The 21594-nt window shown below is 49.6% G+C and overlaps 1 protein-coding gene across 3 annotated transcripts in view; it reads right to left on the bottom strand.

Annotated features, from left to right (window-relative positions):
* The window catches only part of ttll7 (tubulin tyrosine ligase-like family, member 7), a 298339-nt gene that overhangs the window by 16526 nt on the left and 260219 nt on the right, over positions 1 to 21594 (bottom strand). For all 3 annotated transcript variants that reach the window (XM_085983505.1, XM_085983503.1, XM_085983502.1), the window contains one exon: positions 17985 to 18145. In XM_085983505.1, the coding sequence (XP_085839631.1) occupies positions 17985 to 18145 (161 nt within the window). The remainder of the gene's footprint in view (positions 1 to 17984; positions 18146 to 21594) is intronic.

Here is a 21594-nt window from a genome sequence, read left to right on the forward strand (position 1 = left end):
GTCTCAGAGAAGTGTAGAAATAATAGGGTAATAATAGTAGGGGATTTCAACTTCCCCAATATTAACTGGGATAGTCAGAGTGTGAAAGGCTTAGAGGGTGCGGAATTCTTAAAGTGCATCCAGGAGAGCTTTTTGAGCCAGCATGTAGAAAGTCCTACAAGAGAGGGGGTGGTACTGGACCTAATTCTAGGGAATGTAGCCGGGCAAGTGGTAGAAGTGTCTGTAGGAGAGCATTTTGGTGACAGTAACCATAATTCAGTGAGATTTAAGGTAGTCATGGAAAAGGACAAAGATGGACCGGAAATAAAGGTTCTAAATTGGGGGAACGCCGATTTTAATATGATAAGGCAGGATCTGGCCAAAGTGGACTGGGATCAGCTACTTGCAGGAAAATCCACATAAGAGCAGTGGGAGTTTTTCAGAAAGGAAATAGAGAGAGTACAACGCCAAAATGTTCCCGTAAAGGTCAAGGGTGGGACCAACAAGCCCAGGGAACCCTGGATGTCAAGGGATATACAAGAATGGATTAGGAAGAAAAGGGAGGCTTTTGACAGATACAAAGGACTAAAAACAGTGGAAGCCCTAGAGGAGTATAGAAAGTGTAGGGGGGTACTTAAAAAAAGAAATTAGGAGAGCGAAGAGGGGACATGAAAAAATACTGGCGGGCAAAATAAAGGAAAATTCCAAGGTGTTTTATAAGTATATTAAGGGCAAGAGGATAACCAGGGAAAGAGTAGGGCCCATTAGGGACCAAAGTGGCAATCTGTGTGTAGAGCCGGAAGATGTAGGTGAGGTTTTAAATGAATATATTACATCTGTGTTCACTATGGAGAAGGATGACGTAGGCATAGAAATCAGGCAGGGGGATTGTGATATACTTGAACAAATTAGTATTGAGAGGGAGGAGGTACTAGCGGTTTTAGCGGGCTTAAAAGTGGATAAATCCCCAGGCCCTGATGGGATGTATCCCAGGCTGCTGTGTGAGGCAAGGGAGGAGATTGCAGGGGCACTGACACAAATTTTCAGAACCTCTCTGGCCACAGAGGAGGTGCCAGAGGACTGGAGAACAGCTAACGTAGTACCATTGTTCAAGAAGGATAGTAGGGATAAACCAGGGAGTTACAGGCCAGTGAGCCTAACATCAGTGGTAGGGAAATTATTGGAAAAAATTCTGAGGGACAGAATTAGTCTCCACTTGGAGAGGCAAGGATTAATCAAGAATAGTCAGCATGTCTTTGTCAGGGGGAGATCATGTCTAACCAATTTGATTGAATTTTTCGAGGGGGTGACTAGGTGTGTGGATGAGGGTACTGCACTTAATGTAGTCTACATGGACTTCAGTAAGGCTTTTAACAAAGTCCCACATGGGAGACTGGTCGAGAAGATAAGAGCCCATGGAATCCAGGGCAATTTGGCACATTGGATCCAAAATTGGCTTAGTGGCAGGAGGCAGAGGGTTATGGTCAAAGGTTGTTTTTGTGACTGGAAGCCTGTGTCCAGTGGTGTACCACAGGGATCGGTGCTGGGTCCTTTGCTGTTTGTAGTGTACATTAATGATTTAGATATGAATGTAGGAGGTATGATCAGTAAGTTCGTGGATGACATGAAAATTGGTGGAGTGGTAAATAGCGAGGAGGGAAGCATCAGGCTACAGGATGATATAGACGGGTTGGTTAGATGGGCAGAACAGTGGCAAATGGAATTTAACCCTGAAAAGTGTGAGGTGATGCATTTTGGGAGGACTAACAAGGCAAGGGAATACACAATGAATGGTAGGACCCTAGGAAGGACAGAGGATCAGAGGGACCTTAGTGTGCATGTACATGGATCCCTGAAGGCAGCAGGACAGTTAGATAAGTTGGTTAAAAAGGCATATGGGATACTTGCTTCATTAGCCGAGGCATAGAATATAAGAGCAGGGACGTTATGATGGAGCTGTACAAAACGCTAGTTAGGCCACAGCTGGAATACAGTGTGCAGTTCTGGTCGCCACACTATAGGAAGGATGTGATTGCATTGGAGAGGGTGCAGAGGAGATTCACCAGGATGTTACCTGGGCTGGAGCGCTTCAGCTACGAGGAGAGACTGGACAGGCTGGGGTTGTTTTCCTTAGAGCAGAGAAGGCTGAGGGAGGACCTGATTGAGGTGTACAAAATTATGAGGGGCATAGATAGGGTAGATAGAAAGGAACTTTTCCCCTTAGTAGAGGGGTCAATAACCAGGGGGCATAGTTTCAAGGTAAGGGGCAGGAGGTTTAGAGGGGATTTGAGGAAAACCCTTTTCACCCAGAGGGTGGTTGGAATCTGGAACTCACTGCCTGAAAGGGTGGTAGAGGCAGGAACCCTCACAACATTGAAGAAGCATTTAGATGAGCACTTGAAACGCCATAGCATACAAGGCTATGGACCAAGTGCTGGAAAATGGGATTAGAATAGACAGGGCTTAATGGCCGGCACGGACACGATGGGCCGAAGGGCCTCTTTCTGTGCTGTATAACTCTATGACTCTATTAAACATTCACTCCCTCCACCAGCGGCGTACTGCGGCCGCCGTGTGTACCATCTACAAGATGCACTGCAGCAACTCGCCAAGGCTTCTTCAGCAGCACCTCCCAAACCTGCGATCTCATCCACCTAGAAGGACAAGGGCAGTAGGCAGATGGGATCACCACCATCTGCAAGTTCCCCTCCAAGTCACACACCATCCTGACTTGGAAATATATCGTTGATCCTTCATCGTCGCTGAGTCAAAATCCTGGGACGCCCTACCTGACAGCACTGTGGGAGTACCATCACCACAGGGACTGCAGCGGTTTAAGAATAAGGCTCACCACCACCTTCGTGAGGGAAACTAGGGATTGGCAATTATTGCCGGCTTTGCCAGTGATGCCCATGTCCCAGAAATGAATTAAAAAACTTAAAAAATACCCAGGCTCCGCTCATTGCTTGTGGTTCCCTCAAGAAACTTGTTGCGATTGCCGTTCCTTGACTCCCCCCTTCCCATCCTGGCACTACCTGCAACCACCTGCCAAGAATAAATGAACACCATTGTCGCCCAACTGTACCATCCACCTCTGTGCAGTTGAGCGCAGATCCATCATGAACTAATATTAGCAATCTCATCACGGTTCGTAAACATTGTATTAAGCTTTGCTTTCTTTGGAAAAGAAGAAAATGTGGCGTTATGTAATTTAAAAAAATGAGTTGACCTTTAAAGGGAAGCTCCCAGAGCTGGACCTGTTTCTGGCTGGGGCAGAGATCACTGCTTACCAAAGGCAGGGACTGCAAGGAATCATCAGGGTCAGAGTGATCTCCTGGACTAGTTTCGATAGCCTGGGCGAGGGGGCAGAGAGCAATCTCCCAGATTTCCCCCCCCCCAAACTGGGCTGGGTTTTTATCTGGCTTTTCGCCTCTCCCAGGCAATCACATGGTTTTTTGGGTGGGGTGGAGAGTGTACGTTGTGTGGGACATGCTGGATGAACCAGAGGGGGTTTTCTTTCCATGCCCGGTCATTGCTTGTCTGTTCCTAGTGGTGCCGAGCACTGAGATGTGAAACTGTCTGCTTCTTAAACCTCTCGCACGGAACCCCATCCGCACAGAGTACAAATCAATTGAGCAGACTTTCCAATATTAATATTGCTGAGTGATCTGAAATCAAATCTCAAATATGCTTGCAGGGTTAATGTGTTACGGCGAGCACTACTGAGCACCCTGTTGATTGAAACTCTGCTTTATGGTGAAGCGCAGCTGGTACAGGGGTGAAATTGTACCGTGTTTTATTAGCGACAAACTCGTTAATGGGTTTGTATCAAATGCCGCTATTTGAAAAGAAGGCATTAAGGCTCATTAACATAGCAGACAAAGGAAGGTAAGCACACATTAGTGTGCTGGTTACTAATATCGCACAGTGTGATGTGAACCTTACATCTTTTAAGGGATAAAATCATCTGACGTCACAAAACTCACTACGCACTTGGTTTGAGTATAAAGCAAGGCTTTAATCAACTTGTTTCAAAACATGGAGGTCTAGTTGTACTTCACTAGTTCCTTGTCTTACAAAATGTCCCAGGCAAGCTGGGGCCGACGCCCGAGTATTTATACTCCTTGGACGGCGCCACCAGCTGGCCGTCCAGCGTTATTTCACGAGTAGTTTCTTGATGAACGATAAGATTTATAACATCATCCATGCTGGGCTTTCTTTAAGAGTGGAGTTAAACGCAGCAGAGGCAGAATTAACACTGGAACTGGGCGACGTCCAACTGAATAAAGGGAGAGCGATCCTTTTCCTACGAGGAGGCTGAAATATTATAATGTGCCACAATGTGTGTGCGCGTGTCGAATTTTATAATAAGATTTCAAATTCTATTTTGGGGCTTTGTAGCTGGGCTGCATGTGAAAACAAGGGTTGTGTTTTCTGCTATGTATTTTCAAAGATAACAAGGAGGAGTGGAGGCTCTGGCTGTTTCTTTATTCCACCTCACACCGCTCACCCCCACTCCCGCCCCTCCTAGCCCAGGCATGCTGAGGCCAATTATACTGCCCCCAACTGAGTGTAACCCTGCTTGAATAAGCACAATGGCAATGGGGCCATGGGCTTTCTAGTGCAAAATTGGCATGGTGTGGGTTTTGGCTTGCTGGCTGGCACTGATTAAAGTGCCCTTTGGTTACTAGCATAGCCATGGCATTGTTGTAACTATTGACTGGGGTTAGCATCATATCCAGCAGAGCATTCTGCTCCTTATGAAGCATTTTTCTTTATTAAACTCATGAGGAGTAATTCCACGAGGCTTCATGCCCTGTGTGTGGCTTTGCCCGATGGGGACACAGGACGCAGAATCGGTCCTATCTTATAGCCTGATCTCCGACCTGTGCTCTGAGCGATAGGATCGAACTATTAATATATTGGCCCAGAAATTCGGGTCTCCACGGGTGAGTACGCACGGGGTACTCACCCGTAAGCCCAATGGAAGTGCCGGTTTCCTGCATGCACTGCGCATGCGCGGGAAACCGGAACTTCCGTTCCCCTGTATGAAGGGGTTCAGGGGTCGAACGCGTGCGCAGGAGAGGCAGCGCGTGCGCATCGAACTTACGTTTTTTTTGCAGGTTTTCCCGGGAGGGTAAGTCTGCAGAAGTTACACATTTAAAAAGCAGGCGTAAGGCCTACGTTTTACAAGGTAAGTGGTGAATTAATTAAAATTAAAACATTTTTTCCACAGGTTTACTATTTTTAAATACTTTAAAGAAAGTTAATTTTTAGCCAAGTTAGAAAATAAAATTATTTTTTTCAAAAATTTAAATTATTGTTTAAAATAGTTATTTCATGTAATTTATAGTTTATTTTAAAAATGTGATTTAAAAAAAAATTATTTGAAGATTTAGTGGTGTTTTGGGGCCCGTAGTATTTCTAAGTTTTGACAGCTCTTCCTGTCAAACTTATGAATGGAGCATTCACTGCTCCGATTGGCCCACGTGATCCCAGGGGACGCATCGAACTAACTGCGCCCCTGGGATACGCAAGCACTGCGCGCCGGCAGCTGGAGCAGGCCCCGGATCGGAATCCCACGCGGGCCCACAGCTCAACGGCCGGCGCGCAAGGTAAGTGCAGGTCGGGGGCTTGCACCCACGGGAAGCCCCCGAACCGAATTTCTGGGCCATTAATGAGGCCTCCATCTCACTCAGGCAGGTGCCTCCACCACTCGGCATTAAAATACGTCGCAAGGCGCAATCGGAGAAAGTGCCGCTTGATTTTAGCTCCCATTTCCACCGGGTGGAGAGAGTTTGCTCCTGAAAAACCCACGTGTCTCCAGCGTTTCCTCAAAACTCAGACCCTTGGGATCAGCCTCATGCCTCTTCGCTGCACCGCCTCCTGCTGCTTGAATGTCCCCCTCATTCTCAGTCACCAGAACCAGACACAGGATTCAAGATGTGGTCTGACCCACAGCAGTGCACAGTTTGATCATGGGAACATCAGAACAGGAGGAGGCCATTCAGCCCCTCGAGCCTGTTCCGCCATTCAATGAGATCATGGCTGATCTGCGACTTAACACCATCTACCCGCCTTTGCCCCACATTCCTTGGTACCTTTGGTTAACAAAAATCTATCAATCTCAGATTTAAAATTAACAATTGATCCAGCATCAATTGCCGTTTGTGGAAGAGAGTTCCAAACTTCTGCCACCCTTTGGTATCATTTGGAGTCCAGGTATCATTCTGGTAAACCTACGCTGCACTCCATCCAAGGCCAATATATCCTTCCTAAGGTGTGGTGCCCAGAACTGTTCACAGTGCTCCAGGTGTGGTCTAACCAGGGCTTTGTATAGCTGCAGCATAACTTCTACCCTCTTGTATTCTAGTCCTCTGGATATAAAGGCCAGCATTCCATTAGCCTATTCGATTATTTTCTGTACCTGTTCGTGACATTTTAATGATCCATGTACCTGGACCCTCAAGTCACTTTGGATCTCCACTGTTTTTAGCTTTTCATCATTCTCTTGATCATGACTTCCTTTGACGTGTATTCTACTATTTTGGTTATGTCATTCAACATTCAACTACAGATGTTGATCATTGAGTCTACTAAGACTCCTAAGTCCCTTTCAACTTTGTTCTCCACTATTTCCAACACAGTTCATGAAGGATGCATGTTGCCAATTTTCCCTTCCTATGTGCAATATTTTACACTCGTCTACATTAAGTTCCAGCTATCATTGTTCCTCTATCTCTGTAACCCCCTCCAGCCCTGCAACCCTCCGGGATCTCTGCGTTCCTCCAATTCTGACCTCTTGCGCGACCCCGATTTTCTTCGCTCCACCACTGGCGGCCGTGCCTTCAGCTGCCTCGGCCCGAAGCTCTGGAATTCCCTTCCTAAACCTCTCCACCTCACTACCTCTCTCTCCTCTTCTAAGACGCTCCTTAAAACTTACCTTTTTTGAATAAGCTTTTGGTCACCTGTCCTAATATCTCCTTATGTGGTTCGGTGTCAGGTTTTGTTTGATAATCGCTCCTGTGAAGTGCCTTGAGATGTTTTACTATGTTAAAGGTGAGTTGCTGTTGTTATTGTTGTTTGGCCCACTCACGTATTTTGTTAGCTCTTTCTGTAAGTTCTGGGCTGCTTCCTTTGATTCTACTGCCCCTCCGTGTTTGGTATCACCTGACCAAATTTCACCAATATGCATTGAGTTTCTGAATCTAAGGCTCTGATTTTAACTCCAGGCGGATTCCCCGATCAGGCCTGAGTTAAAATTACAGTCGGGTCACGACTTGCATATGTAAAGAAGGACCCTGTTGGCTCCGGGCGCCTGTCCGTGCTGCCTGCTCAGGAGAGCAGGTTAAAATTGCAGATGTTGCGATCATGGCGGCTTTCGGGCAGGTAAGAGCCCGGGGCGATTTTAACTGCCCACCCGCCAGGTTTCTGCTGAGAGAGCAGGGTTAAAATTGCCCCCCGATATAAATTATAAACAGTAGTGGTCCCAATATTGAGCCTTGGGGCACCCCACAGAGTACTTACCCACCCCTCTCCCCACCCTGACATTACTCCTCTAACCAGTACCCGTTGATTTCTACCTTTCAGCCAGTTTCTCATCCATACCCAGGTTTTGCTGCGAATCTCCACAGCTTCGAGTTCAATTGGTAAACTTTCCTGTGGAACTTTATCCACTGTGTTTTGGAAGTCTATGAACACAATGTAGTGGGGTTTCCCACAGTCAACTTGTCATTGTCTTTACCAGGGGCCAGTGAGAGTGAGACCGGGGGTCAGTGAGAGTGAGACCGGGGGTCAGTGAGAGTGAGGCCAGGGGTCAGTGAGAGTGAGTCCCGGGGCCAGTGAGAGTGAGACCAGGGGTCAGTGAGAGTGAGGCCGGGGGTCAGTGAGAGTGAGACCGGGGGTCAGTGAGAGTGAGGCCGGGGGTCAGTGAGAGTGAGACCAGGGGTCAGTGAGAGTGAGACCAGGGGTCAGTGAGAGTGAGGCCAGGGGTCAGTGAGAGTGAGACCAGGGGTCAGTGAGAGTGAGGCCAGGGGTCAGTGAGAGTGAGACCAGGGGTCAGTGAGAGTGAGACCGGGGGTCAGTGAGAGTGAGACCAGGGGTCAGTGAGAGTGCAGCCCGGGGCCAGTGAGAGTGAGGCCAGGGGTCAGTGAGAGTGAGGTCAGGGGTCAGTGAGAGTGAGGCCGGGGGTCAGTGAGAGTGAGGTCAGGGGTCAGTGAGAGTGAGGCTGGGGGTCAGTGAGAGTGAGGTCAGGGGTCAGTGAGAGTGAGGCCGGGGGTCAGTGAGAGTGAGGTCAGGGGTCAGTGAGAGTGAGGTCAGGGGTCAGTGAGAGTGAGACCAGGGGTCAGTGAGAGTAAGGTCAGGGGTCAGTGAGAGTGAGGCCGGGGGTCAGTGAGAGTGAGGCCGGGGGTCAGTGAGAGTGAGGCCAGGGGTCAGTGAGAGTGAGGCCGGGGGTCAGTGAGAGTGAGGCCGGGGGTCAGTGAGAGTGAGACCAGGGGTCAGTGAGAGTGAGGTCAGGGGTCAGTGAGAGTGAGACCAGGGGTCAGTGAGAGTGAGGTCAGGGGTCAGTGAGAGTGAGACCGGGGGTCAGTGAGAGTGAGACCAGGGGTCAGTGAGAGTGCGGCCCGGGGTCAGTGAGAGTGAGGCCGGGGGTCAGTGAGAGTGAGACCGGGGGTCAGTGAGAGTGAGACCAGGGGTCAGTGAGAGTGAGGCCCGGGGTCAGTGAGAGTGAGGCCAGGGGTCAGTGAGAGTGCGGCCCGGGGTCAGTGAGAGTGAGGCCGGGGTCAGTGAGAGTGAGGCCGGGGGTCAGTGAGAGTGCAGCCGGGGGTCAGTGAGAGTGAGGCCGGGGGTCAGTGAGAGTGAGTCCAAGGGTCAGTGAGAGTGAGGCCGGGGGTCAGTGAGAGTGAGGCCGGGGGTCAGTGAGAGTGAGGCCGGGGGTCAGTGAGAGTGAGGCCAGGGGTCAGTGAGAGTGAGGTCAGGGGTCAGTGAGAGTGAGACCAGGGGTCAGTGAGAGTGAGACCAGGGGTCAGTGAGAGTGAGGCCGGGGGTCAGTGAGAGTGAGACCAGGGGTCAGTGAGAGTGAGACCAGGGGTCAGTGAGAGTGAGGCCAGGGGTCAGTGAGAGTGAGACCGGGGGTCAGTGAGAGTGCGGCCCGGTGTCAGTGAGAGTGAGGCCCGAGGCCAGTGAGATTGCGGCCCGGGGCCAGTGAGAGTGAGGCCAGGGGTCAGTGAGAGTGAGGCCGGGGGTCAGTGAGAGTGAGGCCGGGGGTCAGTGAGAGTGCGGCCGGGGGTCAGTGAGAGTGAGACCAGGGCCAGTGAGAGTGAGGCCAGGGGTCAGTGAGAGTGAGACCGGGGGTCAGTGAGAGTGAGACCAGGGGTCAGTGAGAGTGAGGCCGGGGGTCAGTGAGAGTGAGGCCAGGGGTCAGTGAGAGTGCGGCCCGGGGTCAGTGAGAGTGACGGGGCCAGCGAGAGTGCGGCCCGGGGCCAGTGAGAGTGAGGCCGGGGGTCAGTGAGAGTGCGGTCAGGGGTCAGTGAGAGTGCGGCCCGGGGCCAGTGAGAGTGCGGCCCGGGGTCATGCAAGGAGTAAGGCTGAAGGACTTGTAGGGAGTTCAGGACAAGTGACAGTTTTTTAAATGTTCTATTCATCCAATACTCAATGGGCCTTATGTACGGAAGGTAGCGAATCATTGGAATGAAGCTCGAGGCGAGTGGGAGAAGTTTTTCTGTGTTGCGGGGGGTGGCGAGGGGCGGGGGGGCGCAGTAAATGCCTTAACCTAGTGTGCAAAATTTGAGTTGTTCAGAGGCCAGTAAATCGGTCTGGCATGATCATGATATTCCACAAAGAAGGTGGTCTTTCCTATCGAAAGTCACATTGACTGCTATTTACGAGGTTGTTTCTGCACTAAAACAATCCTCAAGTTTACTTCTGATACTCGATTCCATCATTTTACATGGGACTGAAGTAAGACAAATGGGTCTGTAGTTGCCCGTGTCTGTTTTGTCCCCCTTTGGACCGCGTTGGCCTGTTTCCAATCTGCTACTACCTCTCCAGTCTCCGACAACCCCCTTGTAAGGATCGTCAGTGTCTGGCTGGATAGTGGTCGGGGGACTCGGAAGCCTGGCTGTTTGTTTCCCATTCCCGGGCAGCAGGTGCTGAGGGCAAACTTCACGTCCCATATGATGCCCAGGCTGAAATCAGCTGGTACACAGGGGGCAATTTTAACCTAACTCACTTGGTGGTTTGCCCACTTTGAGGGAGGGTAAAATCGGGCGGGGTGTAGTACCAATCCCGTCAGTTTCCCAACGGGTGGATTCGATTAAAATTGCCCCCGTAATCCTTCCTATTGAGGTTCTTTCGGATGAGACATTAAACCAAGGCCCCATCTACCCTCTCAGGTGGATGTAAAGCATCCTGCGGCACTATTTCGAAGAAGAGTAGGGGAGTTCTCCCCGGTGTCCTGGCCAATATTTATCCCTCAGACAACTCCTAAAACAGATGATCTGGTCATTATCACATTGCTGTTTGTGGGAGCTTGCTGTGCGCAAATTGGCTGCCGCATTTCCTACATTGCAACAGTGACTACACCTCAAAAAGTACTTCGTTGGCTGTAAAGTGCTTTGGGATGTCCTGAGGTCGTGAAAGGCGCTATAGAAATGCAGGGATCGGTGCTAGGACCCAAGTTATTCACAATATATATTAATGATCTAGACGAGAGAACTAGATGTAATCTCTCCAAGTTTGCAGACGACACAAAGCTGGGTGGGCGTGTGTGCTGTGAGGAGGATGCAGAGAAAGTCCAGTATGATTTGGACAGGTTGGGCGATTGGGCAGATGCATGGCAGATGCAGTATAATGTGGATAAATGCGAGGTTATCCACTTTGGTGGCAAAAACAGGAAGACAGATTATTATCTGAACGGCAATAGATTGGGAAAAGGGGAAGTGCAACGAGACCTGGGTGTCCTTGGGCACCAGTCGCTGAAGGTAAGCATGCAGGTGCAGCAGGCGGTTAAGAAGGCAAATGGTATGTTGGCCTTCATAGCGAGAGGATTCGAGTACAGGAGCAAGGATGTCTTGCTGCAGTTGTACAGGGCCTTGGTGAGACCACACCTTGAGTATTGTGTGCAGTTTTGGTCGCCTAATCTGAGGAAGGATGTTCTTGCTATGGAGGGAGTGCAGCGAAGATTCACCAGACTGATACCTGGGATGGCAGGAATGACATATGAAGAGAGATTGGGTCGATTGGGCTTATATTCGCTAGAGTTTAGAAGAATGAGAGGGGATCTCATTGAAACTTAGAAAATTCTAACAGGACTAGACAGCCTAGATGCAGGAAGGCTGTTCCCGATGGCGGGGGAGTCCAGAACCAGGGGTCACAGTCTAAGGATGAGGGGTAAGCCATTTAGGACTGAGATGAGGAGGGATTTCTTCACCCAGAGAGTGGTGAACCTGTGGAATTCTCTACCACAGAAGGCAGTAGAGGCCAATTCATTAAATATATTCAAGAAGGAGTTGGATATATTTCTTAAGGCTAAAGAGATCAAGGGATATGGAGAGAAAGCAGGGACCGGGTACTGAATTTGGATGATCAGTCATGATCTCATTGAATGGCCGAGCAGGCTCGAAGGGCCGAATGGCCTACTCTTCTATGTTTCTATGTAAGTCTTTCTTTTCTTTACTGTAACCGTCTCTTCTCACATGCCAAGAGGCTGCTGGGTTTTGACAGAAACACAGGCTATGATCCCCAAAACACAGCTTATTAAAATTTCTTGATATTAAAAAAATAATAATTTTAATTTATTCAGTCACCTTAAAGCAGTGACCTTGGAAATAGGCTTCTATTTAAGGCGGATTTTTGAGATGTGCAAGTTTTTTTTTTAACCTGTAAAGGAATAATTTGCAGGGCTGCGGAGAAAGAGCAAGGGGGAGTGGGACTAATTGGAGAGCTCTTTCAAAGAGCCGGCACAGGCACGATGGGCCGACTGGCCTCCTTCTGCACTGTATGAGTCTATGATTGTTGAATTCTGTTCAGTGTTTCACTCAGATTCAACTGAAAGCACATTAAAAAGGTACAAACCAGCGCTCGGGTAATCTTCTCACTGTTTATTTTTGCACAATCTGGGACTGCCGGTATTCGCTGGGGTGAAGTGAGATTTTGCTTTAAAAGGAAATGCTTTGGACCGTTAGTTCACTGCTGGATAATGTACAGTTCAAACTGCTTCAAAGTGCATCGCCCTTCATCTTCATGCCCATATCTGTTTACTATTAAAAAAACAAGTAACATACTGCAGATGTCCCGGGAGAAGATGGATGCACTTCCCACACTACAATTCTAAATTCCGGCAGATAAATCTGCCTCTCGCTGCAGGGAAGTTTATTTTTAGGTAAACACACACACTCCGGCAGCATGATCCCTTAAAGTGCCGATAATTATAAATTAAAACATCTGAGGCCAGATGAAATTAATTTGAGGTTTTAGGGCTCTGTTCTCAAACCTTCAATTAATGGATTTACTTTAATGATCTTTGAGGTTTAAAAGCCTGCAGTGTAATGCGATCTTGGGAGTAAAGTGCTCCATGTGAAGATGTGGGTTGTGTTTTGTGCTATGTGTCGCTACGGAGTTTTTTAACTTGGTGGTGCCGGTGATATGGCTCATGGTGGCTTCTTCCTTGTGCCCAGTCCATCCCAGTCCAAAACTGGATAGGGGCAGTGTGATAGTTAAAGCGTCTGTGTGGCATGGGTCCAACCGCACGTCGTCAAAATGGCTGGCTTGTGCCACTTGCAAACGGGAACCAGGACTCTTCAAATAGGCTGAAGACTAATTAAAAATGGGACTTCATTGTTCCAGGCTACAATCTTCATTATTACCGGGCGGTCCCCTCAATACCACCCCCCGCACCACCCCTGCTCCCCGCCCCCGCGCGTCAAAACATTACTGTCCTTGCTCAATGTCCACGCTTTCCAATAGGGCTGGCCAGATTGCAATCAAGAATGGGAACCTTGGCACTTTCTCACTTACCCAGCCCAGGACCACCAAGGCCAATAGTAGGACCCCAATCATAAGAACATAAGAATTAGGAGCAGGAGTCGGCCACACGGCCCCTCGAGCCTGCTCCGCCACACGGCCCCTCGAGCCTGCTCCGCCACACAGCCCCTCGAGCCTGCTCCGTCACACAGCCCCTCGAGCCTGCTCCGCCACACAGCCCCTCGAGCCTTCTCCGCCACATGGCCCCTCGAGCCTGCTCCGCCACACGGCCCCTCGAGCCTGCTCCGCCACACAGCCCCTCGAGCCTGCTCCGCCACACGGCCCCTCGAGCCTGCTCCGCCACACAGCCCCTCGAGCCTGCTCCGCCACACAGCCCCTCGAGCCTGCTCCGCCACACAGCCCCTCGAGCCTTCTCCGCCACATGGCCCCTCGAGCCTGCTCCGCCACACAGCCCCTCGAGCCTTCTCCGCCACATGGCCCCTTGAGCCTGCTCCGCCACATGGCCCCTTGAGCCTGCTCCGCCACACAGCCCCTCGAGCCTGCTCCGCCACACGGCCCCTCGAGCCTGCTCTGCCATTCAATAAGATCATGGCTGATCTTCGACCTCAACTCCACCTTCCCGCCTGATCTCCATATCCCTTGAGTCCCCTAGAGTCCAAAAATCTATCTGTCTCAGCCTTGAATATACTCAACGATTCAGCATCCACTGTCCTCTGGGGCAGAGAATTCCAAAGATTTACAACCCTCTGAGGGTTTTGAAAGAGGTGGCTATAGAGACAGTGGATATATTGGTTGTCATTTTCCAAAATTCCATAGATTCTGGAACAGTTCCCGCGGATTGGAAGGTAGCAAATGTAACCCCAGTATTTAAGAAAGGAGGGAGAGAGAAAACGGGGAACTAGAGACCAGTTAGCCTGACATCAGTAGTAGCGAAAATGCTAGAATCTATTATTAAGGACGTGGTAACAGGAAATTTAGAAAATAATAATAGGATTGGGCAGAGTCAACACGGATTTATGAAAGGGAAATCGTGTTTGACAAATCTGTTTTTTGAGGTTGTAACTAGCAGGATAGATAAAGGGGAACCAGTGGATGTGGTGTATTTGGATTTTCAGAAGGCATTCGATAAGGTGCCACACAAGAGGTTATTAAACAAAATTAGAGCTTATGGGTTTGGGGGTAATATACCAGCATGGATTGAGGATTGGTTAACGGGCAGAAAACAGAGAGTAGGAATAAACGGGTCATTTTTGGGCTGGCAGGCTGTAACTAGTGGGGTACCGCAAGGATCAGTGCTTGGGCCTCAGCTATTCACAAACTACATCAATGATTTGGATGAGGGGACCAAATGTAATATATCCAAGTTTGCTGATGATACTAAGCTGGGTGGGAATGTAAGTTGTGAGGAGGATGCAAAGAGGCTTAATGAGGATATAGACAAGCTAAGTAAGTGGGTAAGAACATGGCAAATTGAATATAATGTGAAGTTATCCACTTTGGAAGGAAAAATAGAAAAGCAGAGTATTTTTTAAATGGTGAGAGATTGGGAAATGTTGGTGTTCAGAGGGACCTGGGTGTCCTTGTACACGAATCACTGAAAATTAATATGCAGGTACAGCAAGCAATTAGGAAAGCAAATGGTATGCTGGCCTTTATTACAAGAGGATTTGAGTATAAGAGTAAAGGGCCTAGAAATTCGGTTTTGGCGCAGCAAGGGCTTTAGCGCCGGAAGTTAGTGCCGGCGCTAAGTCCCCCTGCGCGCGCCAAAAATTCAGTAGCGCCGCGCCCAAACGGCTGCCGGCGCTACTGAGGGGTCTCAGCGCCTCAAAACTGGCGCCACGCGCCGCATTGCGGCGCTATTCCGGCGCTGCGGCGCCCGCTGCGGTGCGGCAGGCTTGGGAAGTGCAGGCCTCTTCCTTCCGTTAAGGAGGAGCTGCCTGCACCCGGCCGCGGCCCGCGATAATCTTTTTAAAAATGAGCCCGGCACCTCGGACAAGTGCCGGGCTTGCTTCTGTTCCGGGGGGGGGGGTGGGGGGGGGAAGTCCGGGGAGGGAGCTGCGGCCAGGCGGCCGGCGGGAAAGCGGCCGGCCGCCGCGGGGCCTTTAATGCGCCGGCGCAAAGTTCTGTAAGGCACCTCTGCCAGAACGTTGCTTGCGGCTGCCACGGGCGAGGCGGCCGCAACTCAATTTCCGAGTTCGGGCGGGTTACCATGGCAACCGGGACGCTGCGCACACCGATGACGTCATCGGTGCCGGCGCAGCGCTACCGGCCTAACGCCGATTTAGGGCCCCTGTCAATTTCTAAACTGGCCATAACTTCGGCGCTAGGCCCTCTAGCGCCTCAAAAGCGGCGCTAAGGCCAGTGAATTTCTAGGCCAAGATGTCTTACTGCAATTATATAGGGCCCTGGCGAGACCACACCTGGAGTATTGTGTACAGATTTGGTCTCCTTACCTAAGGAATGATAGGCTTGTCGTAGAGGGAGTGCAACGAAGGTTCACCAGACTGGTTCCTGGGATGGGGGGATTGTCCTATGAGGAGAGATTGAGTAGACTAGGCCTATATTCTCTAGAGTTTAGAAGAATGAGAGGTGATCTCATTGAAACGGACAAAATTCTTACAGGGCTTGACAGGGTAGATGCAGGGAGGATGTTTCCCCTGGCTGGGGAGTCTAGAACCAGGAGTCGCAGTCTCAGAATAAGGGGTCGGCCATTTAGGAATGAGATGAGGAGAAAATTCTTCACTCAGAGGGTGGTGAATCTTTGGAATTCTCTACCCCAGAGGGCTGTGGAGGCTCAGTCGTTGAGTGTATTCAAGACAGAGATCGATAGATTTTTGGATATTGAGGGAATCAACGGATATGGGGATAGTTCAGGAAAGTGGAGATAAGGTAGAAGATCAGCCATGATCTTATTGAATGGCGGAGCAGGCTCGAAGGGCCAAATGGCCGACTCCTGCTCCTATTTCTTATGTTCTTATGAACGAAGAAATTCCTCCTCATCTTAGTCCTAAATTTCCGGCCCCTTATCCTGAGACTGTGCCCCCTAGTTCTAGACTCTCCAGCCAGGGGAAACAATCTCTCAGCATCTACCCTGTCAATCCCCCTCAGAATCTTATATGTTTCAATGGGATCACCACTCATTCTTTAAAACTCCAGAGCGTGTATCGGCCCAGCAGTCTCTCCTCAGCGCATCCATAGATTCTGGCAATTTCGGGCATGGATGGGTCAAGGTATGTAGGAACCGGAATAGGGCATTCAGCCCCTCGAGCCTGTTCCGCCATTCAATTAGAACACGGTTGATCTGTATCTTAACGCCACCTACCTGCCTTGGTCCCGTATCCCTTAGATACTACACTGGAGTCAGGACTACTCCGGGGCCAGGCTTCTAGCCACTAGGCCATAGGAAAGTTGGAGTCAGTAACAAGATCCTGTGTTATAATGAACAGCAACAGCACATAGACAGCACAGCAAACACTGCGGTTTGTATTCTCGGGGGCTAGCAACCGAGGGCAGTGAGATGGAAGACAGATGCCCAAAGCGAGACTTCAAACGACATGACCCTTGCGTTTTTCCTGGATTTGATCCAACTGAATCCAAATATTTTATCCTAGCAGAAAACATTCCAGTCACTCACCCAGTTATTCCATCATATTTCCCTATGCCGGGAAGATCTACTGCGTGCACTGGCTGTGCCTCCACCTAAACCAGCAGACGTTGCATTGTAATGCACGGTCCGCCGAATTAAGGATATGTCGGGCGTGCTGGTCGTGCGGCGGGTCTGCGGAGGGGCAAACTCGAGAGCTGGCAGCGTGAGGTCTAAGCAGGAAAGGTTCTTTGGGGAAGAACTGTCTCGTTCAGTCCCAAGGTTGACAAAAGACATGGGCAAGGTGATACAAGGTTGCAGCCACCCAGGAAAACAAGCGCTGAGTGACCGCAGGCCTCGCACCTTCTCACCTGATGATACGGGCCCCTGGCATTGGGTCGCCAACCCTCCAGGATTGCCCTGGAGTCTCCAGGAATTAAAGCTGAATTTCCTGGGCACTGCTGCCAGCAGCTCCCAGGAGAAACATTATTAGGGGCATTAAAAATATGTTCATTTTTATCATTTTCTTTGAACACTGCCATTTATTAGTTATAAAAATATTGAAGATGAGAAAAAAAAATGGCGGTTTGACAGATCAGGTAAAGAAAATTTCTTTCCAATTTTTTTAATTCGTTCCTGGGATGTTGGCATCGCTGGCAAGGCCAGCATTTATTGCCCATCCCTAGTTGCCTTTGCGAAGGTGGTGGTGAGCTGCCTTCTTGAACCGCTGCAGTCCGTGTGGTGAAGGTGCTCCCACAGTGCTGTTAGGGAGGGAGTTCCAGGATTTTGACCCAGCGACGATGAAGGAACGGCCGATATATTTCTAAGTCAGGATGGTGCGTGACTTGGAGGGGAACTTGGAGGTGGTGGTGTTCCCATGCGCCTGCTGCCCTTGTCCTTCCAGGTGGAAGAGGTCGCGGGTTTGGGAGGTGCTGCCGAAGAAGCCTTGGCGAGTTGCTGCAGTGCATCTTGTAGATGGTACACACTGCAGCCACGGTACGCTGGTGGTGGAGGGAAGGCGGGTCGTCGCGAGGATAGACGTGTCGGGGTGGTTGGAGGCGGGAGGATCATATGGCAATACCTCCAGGAATACGTCTAACCACAGTTGGCAACCCTACCCTGGGATCATAGAGCAAATTTTCTATTCTGTTTTTAACCGCTACAATTACTGGATGGCCAAAGGCTGAAACTAGCCCTTTTAGGGTAAAAATGTCAATTGCTGGAGTTTGAATACTAATGCTTAATGTGCTTGCAATAAAATCCTCTGTGCACTATTTTTAATGCAGGTGTTAACCAGTTCATTTTAAGCTGGTTAGAACCCGTGTAAAATTAGCGTGAGTCGCCGGCCGATCGTACGTGGACTTCGCCAATCTGAACTTCGACCCTTTGGTTCAAAACCGGATGGGTGCCAATACAAATTGAAATTTGCGTTACCTACCCTGAATTGGAGAAACAGTTCCAAAGGCCTTGCCCGTGGCTCCAGAGCAAGCGGTTAAAGACCCGATTGAAGATGCGGTACAATCGTAGACTTTCCACGTCGTGTACCTTCCATACTTGCTGAATGATGGAACGAATGTTAGTCCTCACAATGTCCAGCACCTGAAAGTCAATTCAGAAACACACACAAAGAACACCAACAGATTAGTACTGAGAATCCAAGGCGAAGGGGCCAGGTATTCTGGGACATTTCTGAGAGACATGATGGGGGGGCTATATAAATGCAAAATTCTTTGTTTCTCAACATTCACTTCAGCCCCTTGCACTGCTACCATTCCGACTCAGTGCTGTGATCCTTCAGTCTACAGGGCAGCTGTGGTGGTGGGGGGGCAGGGATTCTGAGTTACGAACCTTAAGGTGTTGTCAATGCCATTCCATATTTGGAACAGATTTGGTGGTGGAGGGGGCAAACCTCCCACAGGCTGAAGTCATGCTCCAGCCAAACTAAGGTAGAAGGCAGCCTAGTTCCAGTAACCAGTGTCACACGGTTAAAGTGCAGGTTAGCATTCAAGGGCCAATACAATATTACCAGTGCGCACTCCCGGCACTAGGCCTCACCTGCCGGGAGCATGAGCTTTTAGAATTCTCATCCTTGCTTTCAAATAACTCCATGGCCTCGCCCCTCCTTACCTCTGTAACCTCCTCCAGCCCTACAACCCTCCAATTCTAACATAAAAACATAGAAGATAGGAGCAGGAGTAGGCCATTCGGCCCCTCGAGCCTGCTCCGCCATTCAATGAGCTCATGGCTGATCATCCAAATTCAGTACCCTGTCCCTGCCTTCTCCACATATCCCTTGATCCCTTTAGCCTTAAGAAATATATCCAACTCTTTCTTGAATATATTTAATGAACTGGCCTCCACCGCCCTCTGTGGCAGAGAATTCCACAGGTTCACCACTCTCTGGGTGAAGAAATTCCTCCTCATTTCAGTCCTAAATAGCTTACCCCTTATCCTTAGACTATGACCCCTGGTTCTGGACTCCCCGACCATCAGAAACATCCTTCCTGCATCTAGTCTGTCCAGGCCTGACAGAATTTTATAAGTTTCGATGAGATCCCCTCTCAATCTTCTAAACTCCAGTGAGTATAAGCCCAATCGACACAATCTCTCCTCATACGTCATTCCTGCCATCCCAGGTATCAGCCTGGTGAATCTTCGCTGCACTCCTTCCATGGCAAGAACGTCCTTCCTCAGGTAAGGCGACCAAAACTGCACACAATACTCAAGGTGTGATCTCACCAAGGCCCTGTACAACTGTAGCAAGACATCCTTGTTCCTGTACTCGAACCCTCTTGCTATGAAGGCCAACATACCATTTGCCTTCTTAACCGCCTGCTGCACCTGCATGCTTACCTTCAGCGACTGGTGCACAAGAACACCCAGGTCTCTTTGCACTTCCCCTTCTCCCAATCTATTGCCATTCTAATAATAATCTGCCTCTTGTGCATCCCTGATTTTAATTGCTCTACCATTGGTGGCCATGCCTTCAGCTGCCTGGGCCCAAAGCTCTGGAATTCCCTTCCTGTTCCCCAAGGATCAGTGCTGGGGCCACTGCTTTTTTTATTATATACTAGCTGGAGTGCCCGGCGGTGCCGAGGCTTTTTCGAGGGCATGTTGTTGTTGGAAGAGAGAGAGAGAGTGACTGGGGGGGTGGTGGGGGGGCGGAAGAGAGAGAGAGAGCGACTGGGGGGGGGAAGAGAGAGAGCGACTGGGGGGGGGGGGGAAGAGAGAGAGCGACTGGGGGGGAGGAGGAACCGGACTCACCTTAGCTGCGGTCCGGGCCAACATTGACGCGCGCGCGCTGACTCCCGCCCTAATGACCTGGTATTGGAATACAGAGTAGAATTTCTAAATTTGCCAATGACACCAAACTTGAGGGTGTGGCAAAAAGTGATGATGATACCAATCGTCTGCAACAGGACATAGAAAGGCTAGCAGAATGGGCAGACAAGTGGCAGATGGAATTTAGTACAGAGAATTGTGAGATGATGCATTTTGGCAGAAGGAACAGGGTGAGGCAATAAACACTTAATGGCACAGTTTTAAAGAGTGTGCAGGGATAGAGGGACCTGGGAGTTAATGTGCATAGGTCTCTGAAGGTGGCAGGACATATTGAGAAAGTGGTTAACAAAGCATATGGGATCTTGGGCTTCTTAAATAGAGGTATTGAGTGCAAAAGTAGAGAAGTTATGCTGAACCTTTATAAAGCGCTGGTTAGGCCACAACTGGAGTATTGCGTCCAGTTCTGGTCACCGCACTTTAGGAAGGATGTGAAGGCCCTTGAGAGGGTGCAGAGGAGATTTACCAGAATGGTTCCAGGGATGGGGGATCTTAGCTACAAGGACAGGTTGGAGAAGCTGGATTTGTTTTCATTAGGGCAAAGGAGGTTGAGGGGTGATTTGATAGAGGTGTACAAGATTATGACAGGTTTGGATAGACTGGATGGGGAAAGGCTGTTCCCACTAGTTGATGGTACATGGACTAGGGGACACAGATTTAACGTTTTGGTCAAGAGATACAGGGGGGATGTGAGGAAAAACCTTTTTATGCAGCGAGTGATGATGACCTGGAACTCGCTGCCGACGGAAGTGGTGGAAGCGGAGACACTCAATGTTTTCAAGGGGAGACTGGATAGGCACTTGAGGGAAATAAACTTGCAGGGCTCCGGGGATAGAGCGGGGGAATGGGACTGACTGGATTGCTCCACAGAGAGCCGGCACGGACTCGATGGGCCGAATGTGCATAGGTCTCTGAAGGTGGCAGGACATATTGAGAGAGTGGTTAACAAAGCATATGGGATCTTGGGCTTCATGTACTAAATGGTATATACAGTACTTCAGTGCAAGGAGTATAGCGAACAAGGCAGTTGAGCTGAGGACACAGGTAGATACTTGGGACTATGATATTATAGCTATTACAGAGACGTGGCTGAAAGAGGGGCAGGTATGGCAGCTCAACATTCCTGGTTACAGGATTTTCAGATGGGATAGAGAGGGAGGTAAAAAGGGAGGGGGGTCACAGTATTGATTAAAGAAACTATTACAGCTGTGAGGAGGGATGATATATTGGAGAGATCATCAAACAAGACCATATGGGTAGAATTGAAAAACAAAAAAGGGGCGATCACACTGCTGGGAGTGTACTACAGACCCCCAAACAGTGAGAGGGAGATAGAAGAACAAATATGTAGACAAATTTCTGAGAAGTGCAAAAACTATAGGACAGTAATAGTAGGGGATTTCAACTACCCCAATATTAACTGGGATAAAATTAGTGTGAAGGGTATAGAAGATGCGGAATTCCTAAAATGCATCCAGGAGAACTTTTTTAGCCAGTATGTGGCAAGCCCAACAAGGGAGAGGGCAGTTCTGGACTTAGTTTTAGGGGATGAAGCTGGGCAGGTAGAAGGCGTATCAGTGGGGGAGCATTTTGGTGCTAGTGACCATAATTCTGTTAGATTTAAGGTAGTTCACACAGACACAGAAACCCCACAGTGCAGATAGAGGCCATTTCGGCCCATCGAGCCTGCACCGACACATATCCCACCC

The sequence above is a fragment of the Somniosus microcephalus genome, chromosome 3 (assembly GCF_052327205.1).
Source record: "Somniosus microcephalus isolate GS21.2 chromosome 3, FLI_Smic_1.0, whole genome shotgun sequence".
NCBI classification, from domain to species: domain Eukaryota; kingdom Metazoa; phylum Chordata; class Chondrichthyes; order Squaliformes; family Somniosidae; genus Somniosus; species Somniosus microcephalus.